The 23,928-nt window shown below is 41.5% G+C and overlaps 4 protein-coding genes and 1 long non-coding RNA gene across 18 annotated transcripts; 2 read left to right on the forward strand and 3 right to left on the reverse strand.

The window, feature by feature from the left end:
* Positions 1-1,425: 1,425 nt before the first annotated feature.
* On the reverse strand, positions 1,426-6,925 carry LOC117761291 (ADP-ribosylation factor 3-like). Of its 3 annotated transcripts, none has more exons than XM_034585028.1 (5): positions 6,846-6,925; positions 4,721-4,964; positions 4,524-4,634; positions 4,301-4,425; positions 1,426-3,652 (listed from the first exon to the last, which is right to left on the reverse strand). In XM_034585028.1, exons 2-5 carry the CDS (start codon positions 4,866-4,868, stop codon positions 3,491-3,493), a joined length of 546 nt encoding a protein of 181 aa, XP_034440919.1. In that variant the 5' UTR covers positions 4,869-4,964; positions 6,846-6,925; the 3' UTR covers positions 1,426-3,490. The 3 variants fall into 3 exon arrangements, with proteins under 3 accessions (XP_034440919.1, XP_034440920.1, XP_034440922.1); XM_034585029.1 differs by lacking the exon at positions 6,846-6,925 and adding an exon at positions 6,805-6,824; XM_034585031.1 differs by lacking the exons at positions 1,426-3,652; positions 4,301-4,425 and having other exon boundaries at positions 4,510-4,634.
* A 1,457-nt stretch (positions 6,926-8,382) lies between these two features.
* fkbp11 (FKBP prolyl isomerase 11) lies at positions 8,383-11,476 on the forward strand. Its single transcript, XM_034585026.1, has 6 exons — positions 8,383-8,809; positions 8,916-8,978; positions 10,066-10,153; positions 10,303-10,336; positions 10,481-10,551; positions 11,226-11,476. Exons 1-6 carry the CDS (start codon positions 8,684-8,686, stop codon positions 11,432-11,434), a joined length of 591 nt encoding a protein of 196 aa, XP_034440917.1. The 5' UTR covers positions 8,383-8,683; the 3' UTR covers positions 11,435-11,476.
* Positions 10,818-11,178, reverse strand: LOC117761293. Its single transcript, XR_004613815.1, has 2 exons — positions 11,028-11,178; positions 10,818-10,963 (listed from the first exon to the last, which is right to left on the reverse strand). It is a non-coding gene; the product is annotated as an uncharacterized LOC117761293 (long non-coding RNA).
* Positions 11,477-13,077: 1,601 nt separating the features above from the next.
* Positions 13,078-14,899, forward strand: LOC117761292 (40S ribosomal protein S26). 2 transcript variants are annotated; one of them, XM_034585033.1, is made up of 4 exons: positions 13,078-13,096; positions 14,112-14,289; positions 14,405-14,535; positions 14,810-14,899. In XM_034585033.1, the coding sequence occupies exons 1-4, from the start codon at positions 13,094-13,096 to the stop codon at positions 14,843-14,845; spliced, it is 348 nt and encodes a 115-aa protein (XP_034440924.1). In that variant the 5' UTR covers positions 13,078-13,093; the 3' UTR covers positions 14,846-14,899. The 2 variants fall into 2 exon arrangements, with proteins under 2 accessions (XP_034440924.1, XP_034440923.1); XM_034585032.1 differs by lacking the exon at positions 13,078-13,096 and adding an exon at positions 13,350-13,376.
* A 2,128-nt stretch (positions 14,900-17,027) lies between these two features.
* On the reverse strand, positions 17,028-23,800 carry LOC117761287 (zinc finger protein Eos-like). 11 transcript variants are annotated; one of them, XM_034585023.1, is made up of 9 exons: positions 23,670-23,798; positions 22,498-22,555; positions 22,290-22,397; positions 21,759-22,013; positions 21,363-21,530; positions 21,120-21,269; positions 20,672-20,803; positions 20,183-20,323; positions 17,028-20,065 (listed from the first exon to the last, which is right to left on the reverse strand). In XM_034585023.1, the coding sequence occupies exons 2-9, from the start codon at positions 22,535-22,537 to the stop codon at positions 19,440-19,442; spliced, it is 1,620 nt and encodes a 539-aa protein (XP_034440914.1). In that variant the 5' UTR covers positions 22,538-22,555; positions 23,670-23,798; the 3' UTR covers positions 17,028-19,439. The 11 variants fall into 11 exon arrangements, with proteins under 11 accessions (XP_034440914.1, XP_034440908.1, XP_034440904.1 ...); XM_034585017.1 differs by having other exon boundaries at positions 17,028-20,323; positions 22,290-22,394; XM_034585013.1 differs by having other exon boundaries at positions 17,028-20,323.
* Positions 23,801-23,928: the final 128 nt, after the last annotated feature.

A 23,928-nucleotide genomic window follows, 5' to 3' on the forward strand; every position in this document is an offset into this window, starting at 1 on the left:
TAACCTGGTCTGGTTAGAAAATCGTACCTTGTGCCATCTTGTTGTTTTTTCACTTAAGCTTCATGCAAACGTTATGTGCCTGTAAGTGGGAGAGCCAGCTGAACTACTCTGAGCAAACTGGCTCTGCCTGCATCTCCAGTCTGAACACACACACACACACACACACACACACACTCACACACACACACGTAAAGAGAGAGAATAATTTCTCCTCTGTTCTCTCTCTGGACAGGTCTAATTACATAGAATTATAAATCCAACAGAAAAATGTCTCCACTCTGCAGAGAGTCAGTGTGTGTGTGTGAATGTGTGTCTGAGTCAAATGAAAGGTAAAGGAGATGTTAAAAGCAAATGGTTAATATTCCACCACTACCAGGAAGTCATTCACATATCTTTGTCGTGTTTTTCGTATTTGTCCTCACTGACAACCTGTTCAATAACACACACACCCACACACACACACACACAGACACACACACACACACACACACACACACACACACACCCACACACACACACACACACACACACACACACACACACACACACACACACACACACACACACACACATTTCAGGGAAACATAAAACCACTGGAGCAAATTATTATGTGTTTCCTAAGTGTAATAATGACATTCACATATTAACAAACTCAGTGGGATAAACCAGAATAAAAAATAAAACAAGATAAAATATAATCATTTCATAGTACATGATACAAAGTACTATAATCAGGATTTCAGCTCTCTGAACTGGGAAGCTGAACATAGACCAATTCAGCTGAATCCCATTTGTTGACAAAAAATAATCGAAACGCTGTTAATGATCCTTTAAAAAATTGCACCACATATCCATGGTCACAGCTGAAACCTGCTGAAATGCTGAGATCCTACAGCTTCCACTCTCAAACTGTCAAGACATCGGTCTGGAAAATGAAATTTCCATCCATTGCTTTGTTAATTACTTAATTTATTACTCTGAGCATATGAAGCAGTTATAGAGCAAATGAAAATGAATCGTATTTAAAGGAGTTGAGCGGCTGTGGTCTCTGAGACCTGAAACAGATGTAATGCGTCACTTTGATTTGCAGATTTTTTAAACATTTCATCAGTTCAAAATCAGGTTGAGAAGCAATTCCCATAACATCAGGAAAAATATCCAGGAGACTAAATGTAATGTATATTTGTATGTTAGGTATGTTGCATGTGCTGTAACGCTGGTGCAGGGGCTTCCAGACCATGAACATAAAACATAAAAGCCTTTTCAGGAAACTGTTAACTGTCAGATACTGCTGCTAAACACTGTCCTCTTTTGGCTGCAACTTGTAACAGCCTCCATGATGCCATTGTCTTACATGAATATGTGTGACGGTGTAAGTTTTGAAGTTCATCAGTAACGCTCACTCACACTCGATGAGACAGGTCATACAGAAAATGGGTTTATTTGTAACACAGCAGTATTTTGTTTGTTGTCTTTACATCACATACACATTTCCCCATGCATTCTGCATCGAGTCATTTCGTCTTCACCGTCTTTAAAATCTACCTGTGTAACTGTAACGGTACAGAATGACTCATCAGAGGTTGGACTTTTTTTAGCCTTTTTTTATTTTTATGTTCGCACTGATCATCATTATTTCACAGACTGTCTACATCAAAGTTTCTTTACACCCCAAAAAACAAACCAAAGAAACCTACCATCAAATAAGAATCAAGTTTACTCGCAGAACAAACGATACTGTCGGACAAAACCTTTGCCTCATCACCTCAAACTGTGGTGCAAACCCTGCCTCTTGAGGGCATAGAGAAATAAATCTGCAAATCATTCTATATACCATGATAAATATATGTGACTCTAAACTAGCTCAAAGAAAGTCAATGTGAAGTCATGACGAAATATAAGGCCACAAAACCCAAATGATAAAACTCATGATTAAACATGTTGAATATAAACAATGCATTGATAGGTTGGAGTGAATATACAGTATGTTGCACTGTCACTGGTGAGTGAGTAGCAGTACCCACGTATGGCACACACAAATCATTTTTATTCACAGAAATCGGTGGATTCTGCTGGTATCAGGGGCGACGTAGTGACGCGTCTCCCGTTCAGAGGTGAGTCGCGGACGTGCTGATGAATCTCCAAAAACTACAACACCCACGTATCAATCTGTTTACCCTGCTTTCTGTCGTATATATATGCTGACACGTCACAGAAAATAAAGGAAAATCCATGTAAAATAAATTACAGTACAGCCATTTATAGATTAATCGACAATATTCACATTCAGTAACACAGAGTTATCAGCGACAGAATCACCAAACATTACCTGCTCCCTCGATATGCAAGTCGGAGACAAAAACACACGAAGCAAGAGCAACCTGAAGCAGTTTGAGTGACTCACATGGACAAAAACAAGACGGCAGACGAGCAGCATCTATGCTGGTCTTGTGTGTCTTGTGTTTCTGTGCGGGTCAACCGATACACTGCTTTCACATTAACAGACCATGAAGCTGACTGCGCAGTTTTAAGCACAAAGTAATAAGCAGGAAGTGGCGACAGAGTTGTTTTTTGCAAACAGCACCAGAACACAATCAGGCTAGTTTGAGGAAATATAACAAACAGCGTCAACATCCATGCAGCTCAGAGGATGAAAAAGGTACGCAACAATGCAAGCGACATTTACCACGGTGCATGCAGGTCAGGCGGTCGAGACTGTGCAGCGCATTTGTAAATTTAAAAAGGGGCGGCTTCAGCGCTTCGGGATCTCACGCGCGGATTATAGAAAGATGCCACAGATATCAAAAGGTTTTAAAAATGAGGCAGTAAGAGGACTGTTATTGTGTGTCTGAGCCGCTTGCAAGAACACATACATTTCACATGAACACACGTTATCTGAGCATCAAAGTGCCTCGGAGTTGCTCGTAAAATTAAAAGTAAGCGCAATTTGAATCATGGTGACGTGAATCTGCCGGCTGTGATTGTTCTCATGGCTCCCACAGGAGAAGAAGGAAAAAAACACACAGGAAGTGCAAACGACACAGAAAAGTGCTTTGCATGGACGACTGACAGCAACAAAAAAAGTCATATTTGATTCATTGTCGACTCAGTGGAGTCACACACATGCCTCGGTACGGCACCTAGAGACGAACACACAGTACACTGCATCTAAGGACAAGAGGTGAACACAGGAAGAGCAAGTGTCTGCTGTGATTGCTTACGGTTAGTGTTCTTGTGAGTGCACGTGTGAGTGTGTGTGTGAGTGGTGAAATACAGAGTATGTGAGAATCTGTTTGCAATGAGAGCTGAAAACTATTGGAAACCTCAACAGACTGAAAACGAAAGCTGAAAATCTCCCCCAGACCCTGAATCTTTCTTTGCACCGATCAACCAAAACCCTTGTTCCTGACCCACAGCCCCATTCTCAAAAAGAAAAATCAATTTAAAGGTGGATGGGTGCAGCTGCCAGCTGCTGTTTCCAGTTGTCTTCTTATTTCTTGTTTTTGAGTTGATTGGCCAGCCAATCAAGACCCTCATAGAGCCCGTCACCGCTGGTGGCGCAGGTGGCTTGGATGTACCAGTTACGGTGGCGCAGGGAGTGTAAGCCCAGCTTGTCTGTGAGCTCAGCAGCGTTCATGGCGTTTGGTAAATCCTGTCAGAGAGGTGAGAGGTCAGCGAGGAGAAAGTGCTGCCCTCAATCTGAGAGGATTAGTGATAAAACTATGTGTGACCCTGAAGACAAGAATGAATGCATGTATGCATTTACTGCCGATAAATCATTTACCAGACATTAAACATCTCATGATAACGTAAGAGCTCTCTCAGTTAGTGTTTTGTTGATTCCTTGTAGAGCTGTCTGCGCTATTTTCCTAAAGAATCAATTCTGTGGGAAACACTGTGTAAAGTCAATTATTACCTCCACTGCTATTTGTCTGTTTACCAAGATTATACAAAAAACTACTGAACCAATTTGATTGAACACATTAACTTTTGTGGCAAATCCAGAATTGTATTTATCACTTTCTTTAACATTATGACCAATTTCCAAGAGAATGATTTATGGATCTTGATGAAAAATTCATTTTTCCACGACAGTTACGAAAACTTCTATGTTTCCATTGTTTCTATGTTAAAATGTACTACTTTTCAGCAAAATGCTGTTATGCAAAGATCAGTCACACAAAGAAGTTGAATTGTATCGCAAAGATTAAAACAGTTTTTAGGGGTTGATCGACTGCTACAAGCCTGTTGTATATACTGTATATGTGTATGTACATGCAGAACAGTAACGATTCCTTGCCTGTTTATTGGCAAAAACAAGGAGCACTGCATCCCTGAGCTCGTCCTCAGCAAGCATCCTCATCAGCTCCTCTCGTGCTTCGTTCACGCGCTCTCTGTCGTTACTGTCCACCACAAAGATTAGACCTGAAACAGCAAAAACACACAAAGATAAATATTTCCTTAAGAAGTAGAGGGTCTAACACCATCGAGGCCGGTGTTAACCTCTGATTAGCTCTGCTCACCCTGTGTGTTTTGAAAATAGTGTCTCCAGAGGGGGCGAATCTTGTCTTGCCCACCCACGTCCCACACAGTGAAGCTGATGTTCTTGTACTCCACCGTCTCCACGTTAAACCCTGGAAACAGGAGCAAGTTCACACAACATGTAAAGCAAACACAGGTGTCTATCATAAATGTACATTTTACCATTCTGTTCCCCTACCGATGGTTGGGATTGTGGTGACGATTTCACCCAACTTGAGCTTGTAGAGGATTGTTGTTTTCCCTGCAGCATCGAGCCCCACCATCAAGATCCTCATCTCCTTCTTACCGATGAGGCTCTTCAGCAAATTCCCAAAAATGTTTCCCATGATTCAGATAAGGATTTGAAACTTCAGAGAGCAGCTGCAGTCGTGATGCTGAATGCCAGTGTCAGTTGACGAAGGGGGATGAGTTACGAAGGAAGGCTGAAAGAGAGAAACAGAGGAAGAAACTGTTTAGTGATACTTGGAAGTAATCAAATGAATGACAAAATTATAAACACATTAAAACAAAAACAGAATCACTAGTCTGTAAGGCCTTTGTTAAGTCACAGAGGCAGAAGTGCTCCGGCCAGCCCCCTCCCACCTTTCTAAATGACGGCTCCATAAAATCTCACCTCTACATGCATTCTCAAAGACAGGTGGAAAGCTATGCTAATTGCCCACAGTCATCATAACAGAGAGGGGGAAGGAGATGCATGTCAGTACCATGACCCCCAGGCTACAGCGCAATCTGTTCAGATTGTTTTCTTTCCTTCCCCCTCCTTCAAATGTTAGCCTGAAACAACGCCAAGCCCTCAGAGCACATATTAAAAATGTCCTATATTACCAGACCTAAAAACACGTTCAGTGAATCTGTCTAACACAAAGTCAGCTGATCTAGTCCAGAGAAAGAGACAAAAGGAGACTACATTTCACCCTGTAGTTCACATGATGCTGAGCAGCACTCGTGAACATGGTAGAATGCTGTGTGGTGTCTAAATATTGTACTTCAAGCAGTGTCAAGTCAAATTTATCTCAAATCACAAACTGGCCTCAGTGGAATTTACAATCTGATCAACATGCAACATCTTCCGTGCAGCGTGGTGGTGGGGTGGTTAGCTCTGTCACCTCACAACAAGAAGGTTTGAATCCCGGGTTCGGGTCTTTGTCTGTGGAGTTTGCATGTTCTCCCCATGTGCGTGGGTCCAGCTTCCTCTCACAGTCAAAAGACATTGAAGATCAGGGTTATAGGTTAAGGAGAGACTGTAAATTGACTGTAGGTATGAAAGTGAGAGTCAAGGTCTGTTTATCTCTGTATGTTGGCCCTGCGATAGACTGGCGACCTATCCAGGGTGTACCCTCTACCCTGCCTCTCGCCCAATGTCAGCTGGGATTGGATCCAGCTCCCCCTGCAACCCTCAAGGGGAAGAGGTGCAGATATTGGATGGTTGCAAGAGAGTTACAAACAACTGAGAGAAACACAAGATGGCTCATTCTGTCAGGACGGGCACATGCAATAGATGCCATATAAATAAATCATAGGAAACAGAATGACAATATTAGGGAATAAAGTGCAGACATACGTAAAAACATGGACGGCCAACATTGAGGTGCATGTTGATCACACTGTGTTTTCTGATGTATCCAATGTAGATGACAGTGTTGCTATCTATTTGTCTGTGTCTATCTCCAGCCTGATGAACCTTCAGACAGAAGCAGGAGCTCAAACAAGGTGAAGACAGAGGATGTGATGTGAGTCTCATCATCCCTGTCCATGGTGCTGAAGAGGATCCACTCACTGACAGCAGCTCCCCCAACACACTGGGTTTAAACAGTATAAGTCTGTGATGGGGATGTTATCAGACAGCTCGGCCTGTGATGACATCCATTCATCCAGCCCCCGGGGACTCCGGCCGGTTCGCGTTAGCCGGCGGTGCTGCGGTGCGTAACGACACCGCTAACCTGCCGCTGTTAGCCGTGTCGGCCCCGCACACTGCCCCGCTACTGCGGGAAAAAAAATGTTAATCGCTTATTTTAGCGCATAATCTTGATTATGTCTATTAACACATTTCTGTCCGCGTTAGCTGCAACCGCTGAATCGATGAGACGTGACGGTAGCTAGCAGCGAGCATCCATCCCACACATCCATCCACAGCGGGCAGCCCGCTGCCACAGAGCCGAGCCCTGCTGCCTCAGCCTGGGGGACACCGAGGACACGCGACCGCCACAGGCGGAACACACACGCTAAACACACACTGTTGTTTTATCGGCCACAGGAACATACGTGTATATGATCGGTTCGATGGAGGTAGGGTCCTCACTTACCTTCGCTGAGAGGTCCTCTACTAAACGGCTCACGAGACTTTCCGGGGAACGACTCAGCAGCACACGAGATCTCGCGAGAGTAGATGTCAAAACCGAACCTGAAATTTGCGTTTTTTTTGTTTTGTTTTGTTTTTGAAGGGACGATTGAATAACCAGATATATTTCACTCATTTCTGTTATTTTACTTTCAGCTCAGACCTGGTTTCTTTTAAGAAGTATATAATTTTATTTTAAAAATAGTGTGTGACTGAGGTCTGATTGAGAGAAATTAATGATTTCAAATCTTTGTCAACCGATCCAAAACTCAAATACTGCCTTTCAGATGTTCCTTTTCACTGATTACTTAAAAAAGGGTTAAACTAGAGAACTGATAAAGTTACCAGCAAATAAACCCATTCAAAAAGCCCCTCCACACAATTTAAATGATCGTGGTCTTCATGATTGAAACCGTTGTTGCTGACAGGACTGTGATTTGTGAAATGACTCGGTCCTACAACCTCTGATAAATTACACAAAATCTGTACATATAAGGCATAGTCACTTATTTGCATTTACAAATCCAAGAGCAAGGAAGTAATTTATATCATCATTCACACAGGGGTCTAATAATCAGAACAAGTCACACCTGTGTGTGTGTGTGTGTGTGTTTACAAGGCTTTAACACTTTGCTCTTGTCTACACATTAAGCAACGTGTGTCCTCACACAAAATGCCACTGTACACCTCCCCCAGGGCTGGAACATTCTCTTGGGGCATAACAACATTACAACATTTTAAAGTCACTTTCAAAGTTTAAAACTATCTTTTCAGTAATGTGAAATTCATCAAAACATTTGCAGGACAGCAATGCTGAGTGACATCAGAGGCTTCACTCACTGACACTCAGCGAACTATCTGAGGTGGGTTTCCAAGAGACAAACAAAAGCCACAAGCTTACCAAATTATACCGACTTTGTGTGTATGCAAGGAGTATTAAAGGTTCAGTGTGTAGAATGTAGGGACATCTAGTGGTGGTGTGTCATGTTGCAGCTGAATACCCCTCACCTCACCCTCCCCTTCCAAACATGAAAGAGAACCTGTGGTAGCCTTCAGTTCTCATTCAAATTCAAAAGGGGTTTAGTTTGTCCAGTTTGGACGACTGTAAAAAACATGAATTACCTTGTTTTGAGTCGAATTTGAATGTCGGAGCTTACAGACACTTGGATGACACTACAGGAGCAGCATGGAGGCTGTTTTATTGGATCTGACTGCAACGCTTTTTACTCCTGAAACTCCAGAAGTGTTTTGTGGACTCAAACACTTCACCCACCCCTCCATCGGCATAGTGGTGAGTAGATAAATGAGTGGATTTTCATTTTTCGGTGAACTATCCCTTTAAAACGCAGGTTTCCACACAAGGGAAGCCGCCTCCTCCTCATCCACAGTCAGGAGCTGTGGGCTTACGGCAGAGACGTGGCGTGTGCAGCAGACTGTGACAGCTCTGACAGGCTGCAGGAACACACACAGGACACCACCAACAGCGCCCCCCAGCGCCTCTGCACGCACACAGCGCCGCTTCCGCTTCCCTTGGCCTGATGGGATGCTGCTGGCGGAATGTGTGAGGCGGGCTCTGTGTGAGAGAGAGAGAGAGAGAGAGAGAGACCCAGGTGGTGGGACAACGTCCACAGACCGCCAGTCCTTATCTCCACTATTATAACACATCAGCATTAGGCTGCTGCTGAGCCATTTTGGACAGACCGAGGGCCGGCGGGTTGACTGTGACGCTCGGCTTCTCTCTCTCTCTGACAGAAGAAGAAGAAGAAGAGGAAGAAGAAGAAGAAGACGCGGAAGTTGTTGATTATGGCTTCTTCTCTTTTGCAGAAGTTCACAATGAAGAGCAGCGTGTTGCTGCTGCTGCTGCTGCTGCTCACAGCTTTCACCTGTGGAGAAGACAACACAGCCGAGGAGCTTCAGGTGGAGACCCTGGTGAGTGACACACACACACACACACACTGCAGCTGTAACACAACAACACACACTGCTGAATCAATGTACCGCTCTCTAACGGTCTCACCCTTCTTGTGATCCAAAGGTGAAACCAGAAACTTGCTCTGTACTTTCCACAATGGGAGACACGCTGCAGATCCACTACACGGTAAGACACTTATTACACTGTTTCACTGCACAACCAAAATGTGTGTGTCTGTGCAAAGATCGGTGGATGTGAGGGAGTCTGCTGATGACGATCACAGTTGTTATCAATGTGGCACCGTCTGCACGAGCCATGTGGACACAGTGTGTTAGTTCATCCACACATTGGAGTGGGAATAATACACAGATCTGTGGTCACGTAAGCAGCTGATTGAGCAGGACACACACACACACACACACACAGATTTGTGTGTTGTTAATGCGAGAGCTTCACTTGGTTTTACGGAGTCGATCGTCTCTGCTTATACTATGGAGCGATGGGGCGGCGCAACACGTCAGCAGTAAAAGTGTAGTGTGTGTGTCTGTGTGCGTGTGTGTGTGTGTCCATGGATCACACTGGAGGCTCGTGGTTTCCACTCATCACCCACGTTGATCTTCAGGAATTTAACAGTTTTTCTGATGTGGATTTTAGCAACACAATGTGTTATAACAAGCCATTTGCTCTGTGGCCTCGTGTAATTAAAATACACTTTTAAATTAAAACGTGCCTCCCATGTGCTATTATTATATTAGAACCCTGGAGCTAATACTTTCCAGTCTTTAAAAACAATCAAAACGTATGTAGAACTTCTAGAATGATTTCCTGAATCCTTAACAACAGTGTATTTTACACATATTTTACAGACACACACCTTTTTTGCCTTCCTACTGGTTGAAAGAGAATTCTGTCTACTCCACCAACATAAAACATTTCTTTAACCATGCAACACATTATTTATCATTCATAAAATATAATGTGTCAATATTTTACATGTGTTTCACGAAAAGATTAAGGACACAGAGACATGACATTTGCTGCCCAGATACCTGGAGAGGAAATTACTTTTTCAGAATTACTGATATGATGAAAAAGTGTTTTCTGCTCCAGGTGGTAAATTCATCAAGAGCTAGGCCGACTGTGCATCTATTTATATAATGTCTAATACAAAACACGTGGACACAGAGATTGTCAAATTAAAAGAAACTGAGCTGTCATATATTTTTGAGTGTCTTTCAGTGAAGTCATCATTTCATGCCTCTTCTCTGTTCAGGGGAAGCTGATGGATGGAAAGGTGATCGACTCGTCTCTGTCCCGGGACCCTCTTGTTGTCGAGCTTGGGAAGAGGACAGTTATTCCCGGTGAATTAACATTTTCTAGTTTTGTCTGCGTGTGTGTTGCTTGATCACTGACTGACTCTGTGACATTTGATAGATAAGTGCAGCCTGTGGTGAGGTAGGAAATGTTCTGGCTGTGCTGATTGACTCTCTCTGTGTGGTTTTCTTATCAGGTCTGGAACAAAGCCTTGTCGGCGTGTGTGAAGGGTAAGTGCAAAAGTAAAAGTCCATCGGAAGAAAAGCTAAACAGTGGCTTCAATCCACAAAAATACCAAAGTGAATGGTTTTGTGATAGAATCTGAAAAAATGCTTCATCTGTGACTGTGTTTTGTTTATTATCATTTCATTCAGGCAAAAAATCAAGACCACTATTCCACCTCACCTTGCGTATGGAAAGAAAGGTTACCCTCCTACAATCCCAGGTACTGAACACACACACACATGCACACACAAATCAGAGCACACTGAGTTAGATCTACTCTACTACACATACTACAGCACAGGTCTGTTAATGTTGAAATCACCATCACAACTTGAATAAGAATATTTTTATATACATATACATAGTATTATGGCACATGTATACAGTCTCCTATTGAACAATCTGATTGGTGTTGAGTGCAATAATACTTTGCATTGCAGTGTATATTTGTAGAAAGTCCCCATTACACATTTTTGCACTTCACTGTGCAGCTTTAGAACACTAAAGGTTTTTATAACTGTGTTTATTTTATATCTGTTTGTTGTAAAAAATATTTATTTACAAGCTAATATAAACTATGTCTAGATTCATCCTGTAAATATATATTGGTGACCTTTTATTTCCTTTAAATGCTATGTTATATTTTACTTTTTTAAAAGTATACATTTCCTGTCATTTATTAACAGGTAAACTGACAACTTAAAAAGAAAAGCTTAAATAAATTAGTGGTGAAACAACAACAAAATATAGTTACTTTCATACAGGCTAGAGTGGTCACTGAAAGCTTTTCATGAGTATTAGAATTATGTGAATCCTATGTTATGGCCTTCACAGTCATATCAACGTATCAACCTCTTTTGACAAAACAATAAGTTCAACCTCAATCTGTCCAAGGTGATGCTGTTCTTGAGTTCGAGGTGGAGGTGATTTCTCTAACGCAGCAGACGCCGTGGCAGAAAATGATCAATGACGTGTTCCCCCTGGTGTGTCTGTTCCTGGTGCCCACTCTGCTCGGCCTGGTGGGACTTTACCTCTACCAGAAGGCCAACGCCCAGAAGCCCGGCAAGAAGAAGGCCAAGGACAAGAAGATGAAGAAGAAATGAGGACGAGGCACAGAACTATTTAAATAAATTTTTTAAATTGTATTTATTGTTCTCTGTGTTTTATTACGTATTAACACATGTCATATTTACAGACAGGTGTTATGAGTATGGGTTATGTGTAACATTTGTCCGCACTGACTGAAACTGCAGATTCATGGAGGTTCAGAACATGAAGCTGATGGTTGCCGTGTCATGTTGTGTTTAACAGGAACGAGCAGATGCCACAAACCCAGTAAATATGTGCAACTCTTCATTAAAAGCTAAAACATTACACAACTATTACAAATGAATTAGATCTTGTAAATGGTGATTGCATTTTCAGTAACAGTTAAACTGCATATTACACGACTGATTAAATGTTCATGTAGAAAAATAAGTGCAAGGGCTTAAATGTCTGACTCTGGCAGCAGAGTGCTTCACAGGAACCTTTATGTGTTTGTCTTGAGGTGTTTTGCATTTTGTGCAAAGACTTAATTTATGCTGACAATTCAGAAGGAGAGCCACAGAAAATCCTTATGAAGAGGCTATAATCACAGTAAGGTGACATGTTACTCACAGGTAGTCTGATGGCAGCATCATCTTTGGGATTTAACAAAATAAACTTCATTTTTTGAGGATGACCAACAATAACTAAATAAATTGTGTGCAAGGTTACGCAATGATGAATTCCTCTATTGCTCTCTTTCACGGTCTAACCAAAGATAAGACATTTACTGTTCTTTTTATGACACCACGTTTATTTTATGTAGTTATTATTACTTTATGGAACAACACATACAGTCATTTTGATGCATTACTTTCGGGTTAAGATACGATTAGATTTTTTCCTGGGAGAAACTCACAAGCTGCCCACCACTATGTGAAGTAAATACAATGAGCTCCACCTTCATCAGCTGTTAATGCATCATTCATTTTTTATAAATAATAATATTCTGAAATGGGTCAAATTGTTTAATGAGCACTGTGAGTATATTGTAATTGTATAATATAGATAGTGTAATCATCTACTACTGGTTGTGTAGTTTATATAATACTTTAGCTGTAAATTCATGTGATACACTTGGGGGTTAAAATAATCTAAAAATATTACATTGTCCAATACTACGAGTAATATCGAAGAAATTAATTAAAATACGTCTTAATGTTTTGTTTTGCGCGACACTATTTTTATTGCGTTAACATTAGAACGCTTGTTTTAGTGAACGGCGTAGCACGACGCAGCCCCTCCCATCCACATGAAGAGCCGTGAAGAGAACTCCGCCCGGTCAGGTGACGCCTGGTTAAAAACAAATGAACAGTGATATCCCTCCGCCATAAACGTTTGTTAATGCTTTGTTTTTTAGAATTTCTTCATTTTTGTAAATTATTTAAACTATGAACCAAACATGTACTTTTTGTGGATATTAAAAAACTAAAGTAAAACGTTGATTCGCTTGTGTTTTCAATGTGAATATTTAGAGGGCGGAGCGCGTTGCACTACTTCTCGCGGTACAACCTCTTCCGGTCCTCTTTCCAGCTTCCCGTGCAACATGGTGAGTGTGTCTGAGTGAGGCCGTGTGCTTAAAACAAAACAAACTGTGGTTTAATTCGATCAGTCTCGAACATCCGCGTGTCCTCGGCGTTATAAACCTACATATAAACCTCCAGTGTGGAGAAGCGATGGTTAATGTCGACCGAAATGATTTTAAACGTTGTCTGGGCCTAATGCTAGCTGTTAGCAGGCTAGCCGTTTTTGTGCATGTGTTCCTGAGAGCTGAAGAAGGAAGGCGCCGCCGCCACAGCGCAGAGACACTGGAGGGATGTGGGTCCAAAGACACGTGTGGTTTTCACCGTGTTCTCTTATTCTAAAATCACCAAAAATCAAATTCAGATGAACCCGATGAGCAGAACCGTTTGTGTAGCAGTCGATTCGGGACATCGCAGCTAACCCATGCTCACCATTGTGGGTTTATGTCGTCGGGGTGGAAATGATCGTTAATCCTTCCTTTAAAAGACATTTTCTGTTAACGGTTTAATTCTAAAATGGTTGACAGTACTCGGTGTTGGAAATATTTGAAGTTATTCGAGTAGTTCTCATTTGTCAGTTGCTGAGCTACGTTACACAAGTGCCCATTGCTGCTATTATGTGTCAGTGGACGGAAAAGCAGTCATGGAGATCAGTTTGTCATTTAAGTATTTATTTATTTAAAAAATCCTGTTAAGTTCTGCTTTGCCATCATTAAAAATAGGATTTGGACTGAGTCAGACCTTTGAATAGATCATCTCTAAGAAACTTTAATCAGTTTTCGCCATTTCCTGACATTACCATACTAAACCTACTATCTGAGAAGGGTAAGAAGTAATCCGATTTACAGATATGAAAATAATTGGTAGATGCTGTCCTAGTGCAGATATCCTAAAATTTTAGGATGTTCAGGAAATCCTTAATTTCAAGGACCTTTGCATTGAGCAATTATTTCGTTTAACAAACTAAACTTATTTTATATAAGCAGGTAGATCTTTGCCTTAAATGGTCTTAAACTGTCAAATTTTGATATTGATCTAATGTGTTGACACCAGCTTTTGGTGCTTAATTTTTGGTGCTCAATTTGTCATATTTTAAGTATTAATTAACTGACCCTTATTATTAGAATATGATTTTTTTTTTTAGTGCTCACTGTGTTGTCTTGTTTTACAGACTAAGAAAAGGAGGAATAACGGTCGTGCTAAGAAGGGCCGTGGGCACGTGCAGCCCATCCGCTGCACCAACTGTGCCCGCTGTGTCCCCAAGGACAAAGCCATCAAGAAGTTTGTCATCAGGAACATAGTGGAGGCTGCGGCCGTGAGAGACATCTCAGAGGCCAGTGTCTTTGACTGTGAGTGGTATTTGTTCTTTCTTTTGACACAACCCCAAAAGCTGTCTTAATATTTTTGTTTTTACGTGACAGCATGTCCTCATCTGTACCTCTCCTATCTGTGTCGTCTCTGCAGCATATGTTTTGCCCAAGCTCTATGTGAAGCTGCACTACTGTGTCAGCTGTGCCATCCACAGTAAGGTGGTGAGGAACCGCTCCTGTGAGGCCAGGAAAGACCGAACCCCACCACCCAGATTCAGGCCCGCTGTAAGTACAATCCACCACATTGTTTTACCCACATGACCTGTGATGCATATACACGGTTTTATTGCAGCACTGACAATGGGATTAGTAATAGAAAGAAAAGAACCATTGAAACTAATGTTTATTATAGTTTGGTTGATTTGAAACAGGAAACACATGTAAATGCACCAGGGCTGATAATATACCAAGCTTAGTTATGTGTAAGCTACAACTTTTAGTTAGACAGGCCAGCAATGATGTCACATGAATCTAAAACTGTTCTTTTTCTGTTCAACAGGCTGGTGCACCAAGAGCTCCTCCAAAGCCCATGTAAAGCAGATTGTGAAGATGCTGTAATGCCTGAAGAATAAACAAATCTTTACAAAAACCTGAAAGTGTGACGCTCATTCTTCACATCAGACCATGTGTTGTGTGGTTGTAAACTGACCGTGTGTTGTGTAGTTGTAGAAAAGAGGCCTGTCAAGTATTTTATTTGGAATAGACTCTTACAGTACAAAACTTACAGTGGTTTAAGATCAAATTCTGCAAATGCATAATTACATATGATACAATTGAAAAGGCTCTGCAGTTACTTAAAGCAATATCAGACCATTTACAGGAGGGGAATGTTAAAGAGTAAAACCAGAGGGAGCAAATAGTGCAACGGGGAAAACAAAATACCACAAAACTAGCATTAGTTTATTTTCTTTAGTATAGTCTTGAATTGGAGCAGATTATTTGGTTGTCCTTCAGAATGCAACAGAGGAGACTGGTGAAGGTTCAGGAGCAAACAGCATTGGTACCACATGCATCAGGTTCAGAAGCACAAAACTGCCCAGTGAAGCACACACAAATATATCTAAACAATGTCCAAACTCACAATTTATATAGAGGGCTGCCAGTGGATTCGAATCTACTGTGCTGAAATTGCGACTTCAAACAATTCTACAGTGAATAACAAGTCATGGACAAGGGGCCTACTGTATAATTCTACAGCATTTGTTGCTCTAAAATTCAACATCTTGGTTCAGGTGTATAGGAAGCTTGACTTTTTTTTTTTTTCAAAAGGTGGCTCCTCATCTTTGGCTCTTAGCTGCCAGCATTACCAAAGTTATTCTGATGACCTGTGGTCGTTTGGTTGTTAAAATCAAAACAATTAGTTCTGGCCTGGGTCACTCATCACTTGAGGTTTCAGGGAAACTACAGGGGGTGAAAAAGAATTCTAAATATGACTGTCAGGTGTTTCTGTAATGTGCAGCACTGGATTAACAAAATAAACTTGATAAATAACTTTACTGAGAATTTCAACAGTAAAGGAAGAAATTAAATACAGAAAATACCTCAGGCCAAAGGCACAACAGCCAAAGTCTACTACACACAAATTACACCAACCAAAGGATCACACATGGGCCTGTTTTTGAGTTTTTTTTCCTGAATCAGAATATACAGCCCCATCAAAGTTCTGGAAAGGCCCATCCTTTGTTTTTAAGATTAAAAGATGAGACTAAAAGTTCAGTGAATCATCTTTGGTTTCCTGGTTTTTCCACCTACAACCCATTTTTCATGTGTACAAAAATGATTGAACATGTGAGTTGAGTTGCTCTTAAGAGTGATTGTTTAAAAATTTAATGGCTCTGAATGTCTACTCTTTCAGTCTTGAGATTCACATGTGAAGACATCTGTTGTTGAAAAGGTGAAACCAACATTAATAGTTGGTCATGGGAGAAAGGCAAGCCATTAGAAGCAGAGGAAGGGGAAAGGAAACCCCTAACCTAACACAGTTTGATGTTGTGAACAGGTCACAGGCTTGATGCATTTATGGCAAGCAAGCATGAAATTGAATACTTACCAAAAAAATTACATTAAGACAAACTGTTCCTTTACTTTAGCTCATTTAAACTAGGCGGACTGATAAAGGTTCTATATCCTAAGATGTTAAACTCATCTATATGTAATTACCAGGAAGTAAAAATTGAAATTCTGAACTCTTGTCTCATATTCATCTTTTAATCTTAAACTCTTCTTCAGTGTCCAAAAAAACACAAAGGAATCAGCCTTCATGTTCAAATAATTCTGAAGGACTTCACATAGTAAAACAAGGGTATAAGATGTAGGTAATCAGACAAAGCATTTCCGCTCATGTAAACTACACCAGTGATTTGCAATGATAACTTTGGTGACAGATCATTAACATCCAGGTCAGGTTACAGAAAACTACATTTCAGGATTCTGGGATACAAAGCGTCCATGGCCCTCACATGACCAAACAGTCTGTATTCACATATTAAGGCAAGATAATCTGATTTCAAATTGGATTCTAACTTTGGAAATAGCATTTTAACCACCTGTTTAGGTTTCTGTGTTGATATACTGTCACAAAATCACATTTCATTGTGTCAACAAGTGACTTTCTCCTTCAATCTCATACAGCAATATACAACAACAACAAATTGTAAACATCCCTCAAACCGATTTAACTTTACTTGACAACTTGTAACATTTAAAAAAACCTGGAAAACACCAAATTATCCTTTAATGTTTTTCTGCTAAAAGGGAGAAGATCATTTGAACAAATCTACATTGTTTTTCTTACAGAGCAATGAAAACCAAAAAAGATCTGTCACTTGACGCTTCTTCATAATTAATACTTTGCATTTCGCCACTCTAACAGGGAAAAGTGCTTAACAGGTGGAGGCAGTGGTTCTTTGCCTCAGCCACCACTCAGGAACCGTTATTTGGTGCTATGCAGACAAAAATATATTTTTCCATTCGTCTCTCTCAAAAAACTATATTTGGGAGTTCCTGCACATTGCCACTACTTAGAAATATGAAAATCCAAACAACTCAATTTAGTACATGACAGAACCATTTCCAGCCTTTAGAGGTTCAGTGGTTCTCGTTTAGGCTGAAAAGGATTTCTGAAAAGCAACATTTTATTTATAGATGCTGAAAAGATGTATTTCATTAAATAAAGTCTAAACATCAGTTCTGATTAATTTATAGAGGAAATTCAGTTCAATAAACTATTTACTGGATCACATAAGAACTCAGGTCGGCTGATGATTTTGATAAGTTTCAACCTTATTAAAAATCACTGAACACAGGAAAATTCAGTCTGTCTAAAACTTTCTTTATAGATCATTCCAAACGGGATACGTGGAGATCAATCATTAATCACAACAACATTCCTGTTTATCGACACAAACTGGGACTAATTTTTGCATCCAATTCTGTAATCTTAAAAAATTTGCCTGCTGGATGTGTACAATTTATTGTGCTTAAAGTAAGTTAAGTGAAATATTAATGAAACGAGGCTAAAACAACAATCTCTGTTATTTTAACATGTAAACAGAATCACAGGCCGACTGTGTTCTCTTTTCGTTTCGGAACTTTTTTTACCAAGACAGGATCATTGGTTGCCTTGGTAACTCTGTGGACTGACATGTGCTCTAAGACAAAGCAAATAAAACATTTTTGGAATTTAACCTGTGAGGATGTAGTAAACTGCTACAGTGTACTCATTTGTGTCATAGCAGCATGAGCCTAATGTCAGGTACAGTTAGTCTTTGATAAAATAGCAGAAGTGGTTCTTCATCTCTTTCAGCACAGATCAAAATCAAACACATCTGAATAGGATATTTGTGTGCAAAGACATAAGTCAGATACTTCACTGTCTGAAAATCAATCAATTGAGCAGTTAACTCATTTTATAACTCATCATCACACAATGACCGGTTTCCAGATAAGACTTGGTAGCTCGTGTCTTTCAGTCTGGTCAACAGGGTGTGATCAGGGGGAAGAAAGGCACAATACAATGAGATAGTAACATTCAAAATGTTTGAATGTCAAATAAAAAGATTAATGTTGGTTTGCAGTTTGATGGAGGGATGCCAATGAATACTTGGGGGGCTTGTGAAGATCCTATAACCTCTGAGTAATCTCTAAAGTCGTGGCAGTGATAGTCCTTTCCTAGTGAGAGAAACCTTCCATCAGTTTTTCTCAATTTTGAGAGAAATGTGCAGGTCGGTAATGTATTCTACAAAATAGTTTAATATGATCAGAATATTCTGGCAGGTATCAGTGCAACAAAAGCAGTCATGGAAAAGATAAAACAAAACATTTCATACACAGCCCCAGTCGGCATCCACACAAATAAAGGCCTTCAATATTCACTTACTTGTTCAACTTACTTCCAAAAAACACACAGGGGTCCTTGTTCTCACTCTCTCTCTGTCACACACACACACACACACACACACACACACACACAACCCCATCAAAAACAAAAGTGCATTGCTAAATCATGGACAACTCCTCAAAACACATCCATTCGCTTGGACCTGGTGTTTGAGTTTGGTCTGCACTTGAAAAAGCGATTCATTGTACACGACTAACCCCAAATTGAAGAGAAATAAAAAACCAGGATAAATAACGATTGCGAGGGAATCATTTAACTAAAAGTGCTTTGAGAACAAGGTGTTCAAATCTGATTCCTCTGTAGTTGAGCCCATCAACCTCACATTGTTCTTCTTACATGGTATTTCTGTTAAAGTGCACAAGAAGGTTAAGTTTTCATGTTATGGATAAAGTCCGATTTGTCTACTAGAATTTGTGCATCAGGTTTGAAGTTTGGAGCAAGGCACATCTGTGGGTGAAAAAAGTGCATCGGCTCTTTATCTAGTTTAAAATACAAGTCATTGAAAGTGCATTTTCAATAGATAATGTTTGAAATGCATTGATAATGATAAGGGTAACTATTGTAATTTAGAAACATGCATATGGAGTTCCTCCTGCTGGTACATACTTACTGTACCAGTGCGTCTTCACATCATCAGTGCCTTTATCGTGTGTGCAGACCAAACCCAGCCAGGTCCTTGTCTCAGTGTAAAAATAGCTTTAGGGGGAAGCAAGTCGTTAACCCTTTATCCTCATTCAAGGATGTGTTCTCCGCGGACGATGTGAGAAGAAAATTCGTAGCGGTCCTGGCTGCGGTGGCCACAGATGTTACACTCGAAAGGCTGGCGAAAACCGTGGCAGCCCATATGGATAGTAAACATGACATGGTCCAGGAAAAGCACACGGCAGTGCTCGCAACGAAAACAGCGCACAGCCCGCCCTTCGCTGTCCACGACCCGAAAAGCCTCCCTGGAAGTCGAGGAGGGCGCTGTAGGTGAGCTGGGAGTCGGAGCGAGGGCAGGAGGCGGTGGGGCTGAGTGCCCTCCAACCTGTCTTTCCACCTCCCTTTCTTTGGCGTGGCTGGGGCTGTGTCTGTCCCGACTCCTGTGGTGTGCAATGGGAGGAGGCACTGGGTTGTGGTTGTTCGAGTAGAGGAGATGATGGCCATTGTTACTGTGCAGGGTTGGAATTGGAGCAGTACTGTTGCATGGCTCATCGGTCATACTCTCTGTGTCTGTAGAGTCCTGGCAACCGTTGCTAGGCGAGGGCGCGTGACTTCGACCGACAGGCAGGTCTTCGTGACCCTCTGCTGCCTCCCTTCCCCCTACACCTGCAGCTCCCAGCCCAGTTCCCGTCCCTGTACAATCCAGCCTCGGACCTAGAGCGACAGGTACGTGAGAGGAGCCGTGGATCGGCCTGAGTTCCGGCAGACATGACGGGTGAGTGGTAGGGAGGTGTAAAGGCCTCAGAGTGTCTGAAACCCCTTCTCCATTACCTGCAATGCCTGCGTATTCTCCTCCCAGACCAGTAAAGTGCGGAGCTTCAAGTTCTCCTGCGTGCATCTCCCCATCTTTATCCAAACCAGCACTGAGCTCATAAGGTGCATCTCCAAGGTTGAGTCGTATGTGCTTCTGTCCTGCAATTGAGAGAGACACAATATTGTATTGTCATGACATGATATCTCACAATATTGTAAAATGGAAGTCTGTGGAAGATGTCACAACGGTAAAGAGATTCATAATTTTTCATGTCAGTTGAATGACTTGAGTTTAGTCCTGCAGCTAATGGTGAATCAGACCCTTTAAGACCAAATGATTGGTGGTAAGCTACGAAAAATCATAAAACAAATGTGCATATAATCCTGAAAGCCGTTGGTCACTTCAGAACAAAAAGATCCGTCCAGATGCATGTGGTATTGAATTCAAGCGATTAATGCTGCTGTCTAAGTTTCTTGAACCCATCCACACTGAGACCAAATGCTCACCTACAAATTTTTGTGGTGTGGATCTCTTGCGTTTGGTGATGCTGTTTGCGAGCCGATCAATAAATGCCATCTTGTCTGCAGAGGGTTGCAGAAGAGAGTCCTGTATAAACTCTAGCTCTCTCATCTCCTCTCCTGCACAAAGTACAAACAAATTGTAAAGTTATTTTTGGGGGTTCTCTTATCACCCAGACAGCATTTATCCCAAACGATAAAGAGGTATGCTGGTTGTCAATAGAAAATCTAAACCACATTTTAGATATACAGTAAAAAGGGATCGAATTGGGGGGGTTACCCCATTAAGGAGGTAGACTAGAAACGAAGATGCTACTACAATCCATTTGGAAAGGGATATTTGCAACACTATACTATGATTTAGATTCCTCTCTTATGCGACAAAATGTTGTTTACTTCTGATATGTAATGTCCATGAATGTCATTAAACACATACCTGGAATCTGAGCACTGGATGGCTGCTTTGACTCCAGACTCTGTAAGTAGCTGTGGCAACGCTCTCGATGTTCCTCTAGGGTGCTCTGCTGTTTGTAACTACGGCCACAATAACTGCACTTATACGGCTTCCCTACGGTTGGAGAGGACACTGGGGAGAAAGTAGGTAATAAAGCCTTATTACTGTCTAAACATGCCAACTATTATGTATATTTTTCAGTCATCCAGCTTGAATCTGTTCTACCTGCATGAGTGCGAAGGTGGCCAGTTAGAGCATCTCTTCTTCGACAGGCATAGCTGCAAAAGGGACATTTAAAGGGCTTCTCTCCTGAGTGCAGCTTGATGTGTCGGAGTAGGTTACCCTTTTGGGTGAAGGAGGCGCCACACTGATTGCACTGGAATGGTCGCTCACCTGGAGATAGGTTAAATGTGTTAACCCAACTTCTCTTACTACATGTATGTCTCAAACATTGTTTTACACACATATCTATCAGTTAAATTACAAATACTAGAGCTGCAAATCAAAACAACACATTCAAAAGGAAATGTCTGAGACATCATCAAAAAGACACATTTTATATGTGACCTATTTTACTTAACAAAAACAAATGTTTTATCGCAAAATAGATTGTTCAGTCACCTGTATGGCTGCGTTTGTGCACCATGAGAACATTTGGCCCAATGCAGATCATTCCACAGACGTCACACTTGAGCTTTCCATTTGGCAGCCTGGTGGCTCCAGATGGTATGGTTTCAGGATTGGTGAGCTCCCTGTAGCCTCCAACAGCCTCAGATCCTTGCTCTGACCCTCCTTCTTCCACCCTCTCCCCCCTTTCATCTTCAGTACTGCGACCCGGGTCTTCATCACTGTACAATTCCACTTTAATGGAGTTGGCTATAAGTGCAAGAGCAAAAATAAGGAATGTCTTAAATAGGATGATAAACTTGTATGTTACCAGATGTTACAAAGATACTTATGTGAATAGAATGGGGCTGCCTCTCCAGCATCTTTATCTCAGATTGATATTGTTAAGTGCAATCTGAATAATGAAACAATCAGAAAATCCTCTGACAAGTAAAAGTGACAAGCAACTTGATTGTATATTGGAAAATAATTCGATTTGGGGATTTCATTAACCATTGTGGAATTAACAGGTGATTTTTCACTGACCACTGAGGGAGCGACTAGGAGAGGTCTCCTTGCTGTTTGGGGTGCTCACTGTTGGACCTCCAAGGGCCCCGGAAAACTCCCTCTCCATTGAAGAGTCTCCACTAGCCGCTTCGAAAAAAAGAGAAACACAAGAAAGATCTTTTATTAGAACAACATGTCCAGCTTAAAAGACGAGTGTATTTTCAAATACAATGTAGACTAGTCCTACCTGATATATAAGACCGGCCATTGCAGTCATCAACATCCATACTAGTTCAAGCAGAATACTGAAATGACAGTCGTGTCAGAGGTTAAATATCAAACTGAATTATCTCTCACATACATTCACTTGTGCACAGATTCACTGAAACATAATCAAATAAGCGCAACCTCCTTTGGAATAACAGCTAAGCATGTAGTTAGAGGTCCAATGTGACAACCCGTTATCAAATGAAAATCCCCAATGTGCCTGAGGTTTATTAAAAATGATATTGATTAGGAAATAGACAACTTTCAATGACCAAAACACACACAAAAAACACCAACGGCTAGTTTGAACGTTAGAAAACTATCGTTAACATGTCGGTGGAATTTAAGTCAGGCCTTGGATTTAGAACTGCGTCGATATTTACTGCACCGATATAAACTCTGCTGATAAATACAGCTATATAGCTAATTGTGGCAATATGAAAAGTAAACAGTTCAATAGCAGCTACTTTAGCGTCCTACTTTAACCTTAGCAGCTACAGATCAGCTGCTTGACTCTGTAACAATTACACCGAGTCATGACAACACTGAAGAAAACCGTTTTGCGGTGCGCTAATCTAACGTTAGGCTCATCCGAGACAAATGAGCACGAAACCCAGTTCCTAAAGCAGATTGACAGCGTTTACATAATGGTGGTGTGGAGGTAAAGTTTACGATTCGGCCTGGGCGGCTAACGTTAGCTCAATGCATGTGATGGAAATGACTGTTAGCCAAGTTAGCTCAACTCAACGCTAGAACGTATCCTTGACAGCTCAGTCAGAAGCACGGAACAAAGTTGCAGCCGTGTAATGTGGGTGATGACGCGACGTACATATCACTGACTTGCGGGGTCTGACATTAAGATGGACACTGGTGTCCCCACGACGGCTTGCTTGACGCTAGCATAACAAACCACCATTAGCCTGAGCTACCCAAGCTAGCTAGCTCCCACAGCCAATGTTTCCTAAACCGTTGCTATGGCAGCCACCGTCGCCCGGAGTGCTGTGGCTAGCGAGCTAATGGTTAGCTAGCTAGCTAACTAGCCTGTCCTCCCAGGAGCCTCGAAGTGGACTTTACAGCTCAGCACGGCGGAGACAGCCGACCACGAATGTACATTTTAAGGTTCCCCGGTTCTCTCGGTGTCTGCTGCATTACCTGTCCCTGTCACGGCCGTTTCAGTGAGGTTATTCTGTATTTTCATCTGCCTGTTTATGACGGCTGCATCGCCCGGCAGCATTTACCTCCAGCTACTTATCATTTCCGGTGACATCCCGAGAGGAGCTGCCTGGGAAAATGTGAGCAAGCAGCATCAGACCAGTTCACATGAGCTGCAGGTCTAAAAACACACATTCCGAGCATACAGAGACTGAGTGTTGTGTTTTTGAATTGATGATACATTGCATTGTATGGTATC

This window comes from Hippoglossus hippoglossus, chromosome 5, assembly GCF_009819705.1.
Source record: "Hippoglossus hippoglossus isolate fHipHip1 chromosome 5, fHipHip1.pri, whole genome shotgun sequence".
NCBI lineage: Eukaryota > Metazoa > Chordata > Actinopteri > Pleuronectiformes > Pleuronectidae > Hippoglossus > Hippoglossus hippoglossus.

Coding starts and splice junctions, on each gene's coding strand:
- LOC117761287 (XM_034585013.1), bottom strand. CDS start 22,537: ATGGATGTTGATGACTGCAATGGCCGGTCTTATATATCAG. Junction 21,531..21,758: donor GCACAAACGCAGCCATACAG/GTGACTGAACAA, acceptor ACCTATCTCCAG/GTGAGCGACCATTCCAGTGC. Junction 20,324..20,671: donor CACACCACAAAAATTTGTAG/GTGAGCATTTGG, acceptor TCTCAATTGCAG/GACAGAAGCACATACGACTC.
- LOC117761292 (XM_034585032.1), top strand. Junction 14,290..14,404: donor AGAGGCCAGTGTCTTTGACT/GTGAGTGGTATT, acceptor TCGTCTCTGCAG/CATATGTTTTGCCCAAGCTC. Junction 14,536..14,809: donor CACCCAGATTCAGGCCCGCT/GTAAGTACAATC, acceptor TCTGTTCAACAG/GCTGGTGCACCAAGAGCTCC.
- fkbp11 (XM_034585026.1), top strand. CDS start 8,684: ATGGCTTCTTCTCTTTTGCAGAAGTTCACAATGAAGAGCAGCGTGTTG. Junction 10,154..10,302: donor GAAGAGGACAGTTATTCCCG/GTGAATTAACAT, acceptor TTTTCTTATCAG/GTCTGGAACAAAGCCTTGTC. Junction 10,552..11,225: donor TTACCCTCCTACAATCCCAG/GTACTGAACACA, acceptor AATCTGTCCAAG/GTGATGCTGTTCTTGAGTTC.
- LOC117761291 (XM_034585028.1), bottom strand. CDS start 4,868: ATGGGAAACATTTTTGGGAATTTGCTGAAGAGCCTCATCGGTAAGAAG. Junction 4,635..4,720: donor CACCACAATCCCAACCATCG/GTAGGGGAACAG, acceptor TCCTGTTTCCAG/GGTTTAACGTGGAGACGGTG. Junction 3,653..4,300: donor TTGTTTTTGCCAATAAACAG/GCAAGGAATCGT, acceptor CCTCTCTGACAG/GATTTACCAAACGCCATGAA.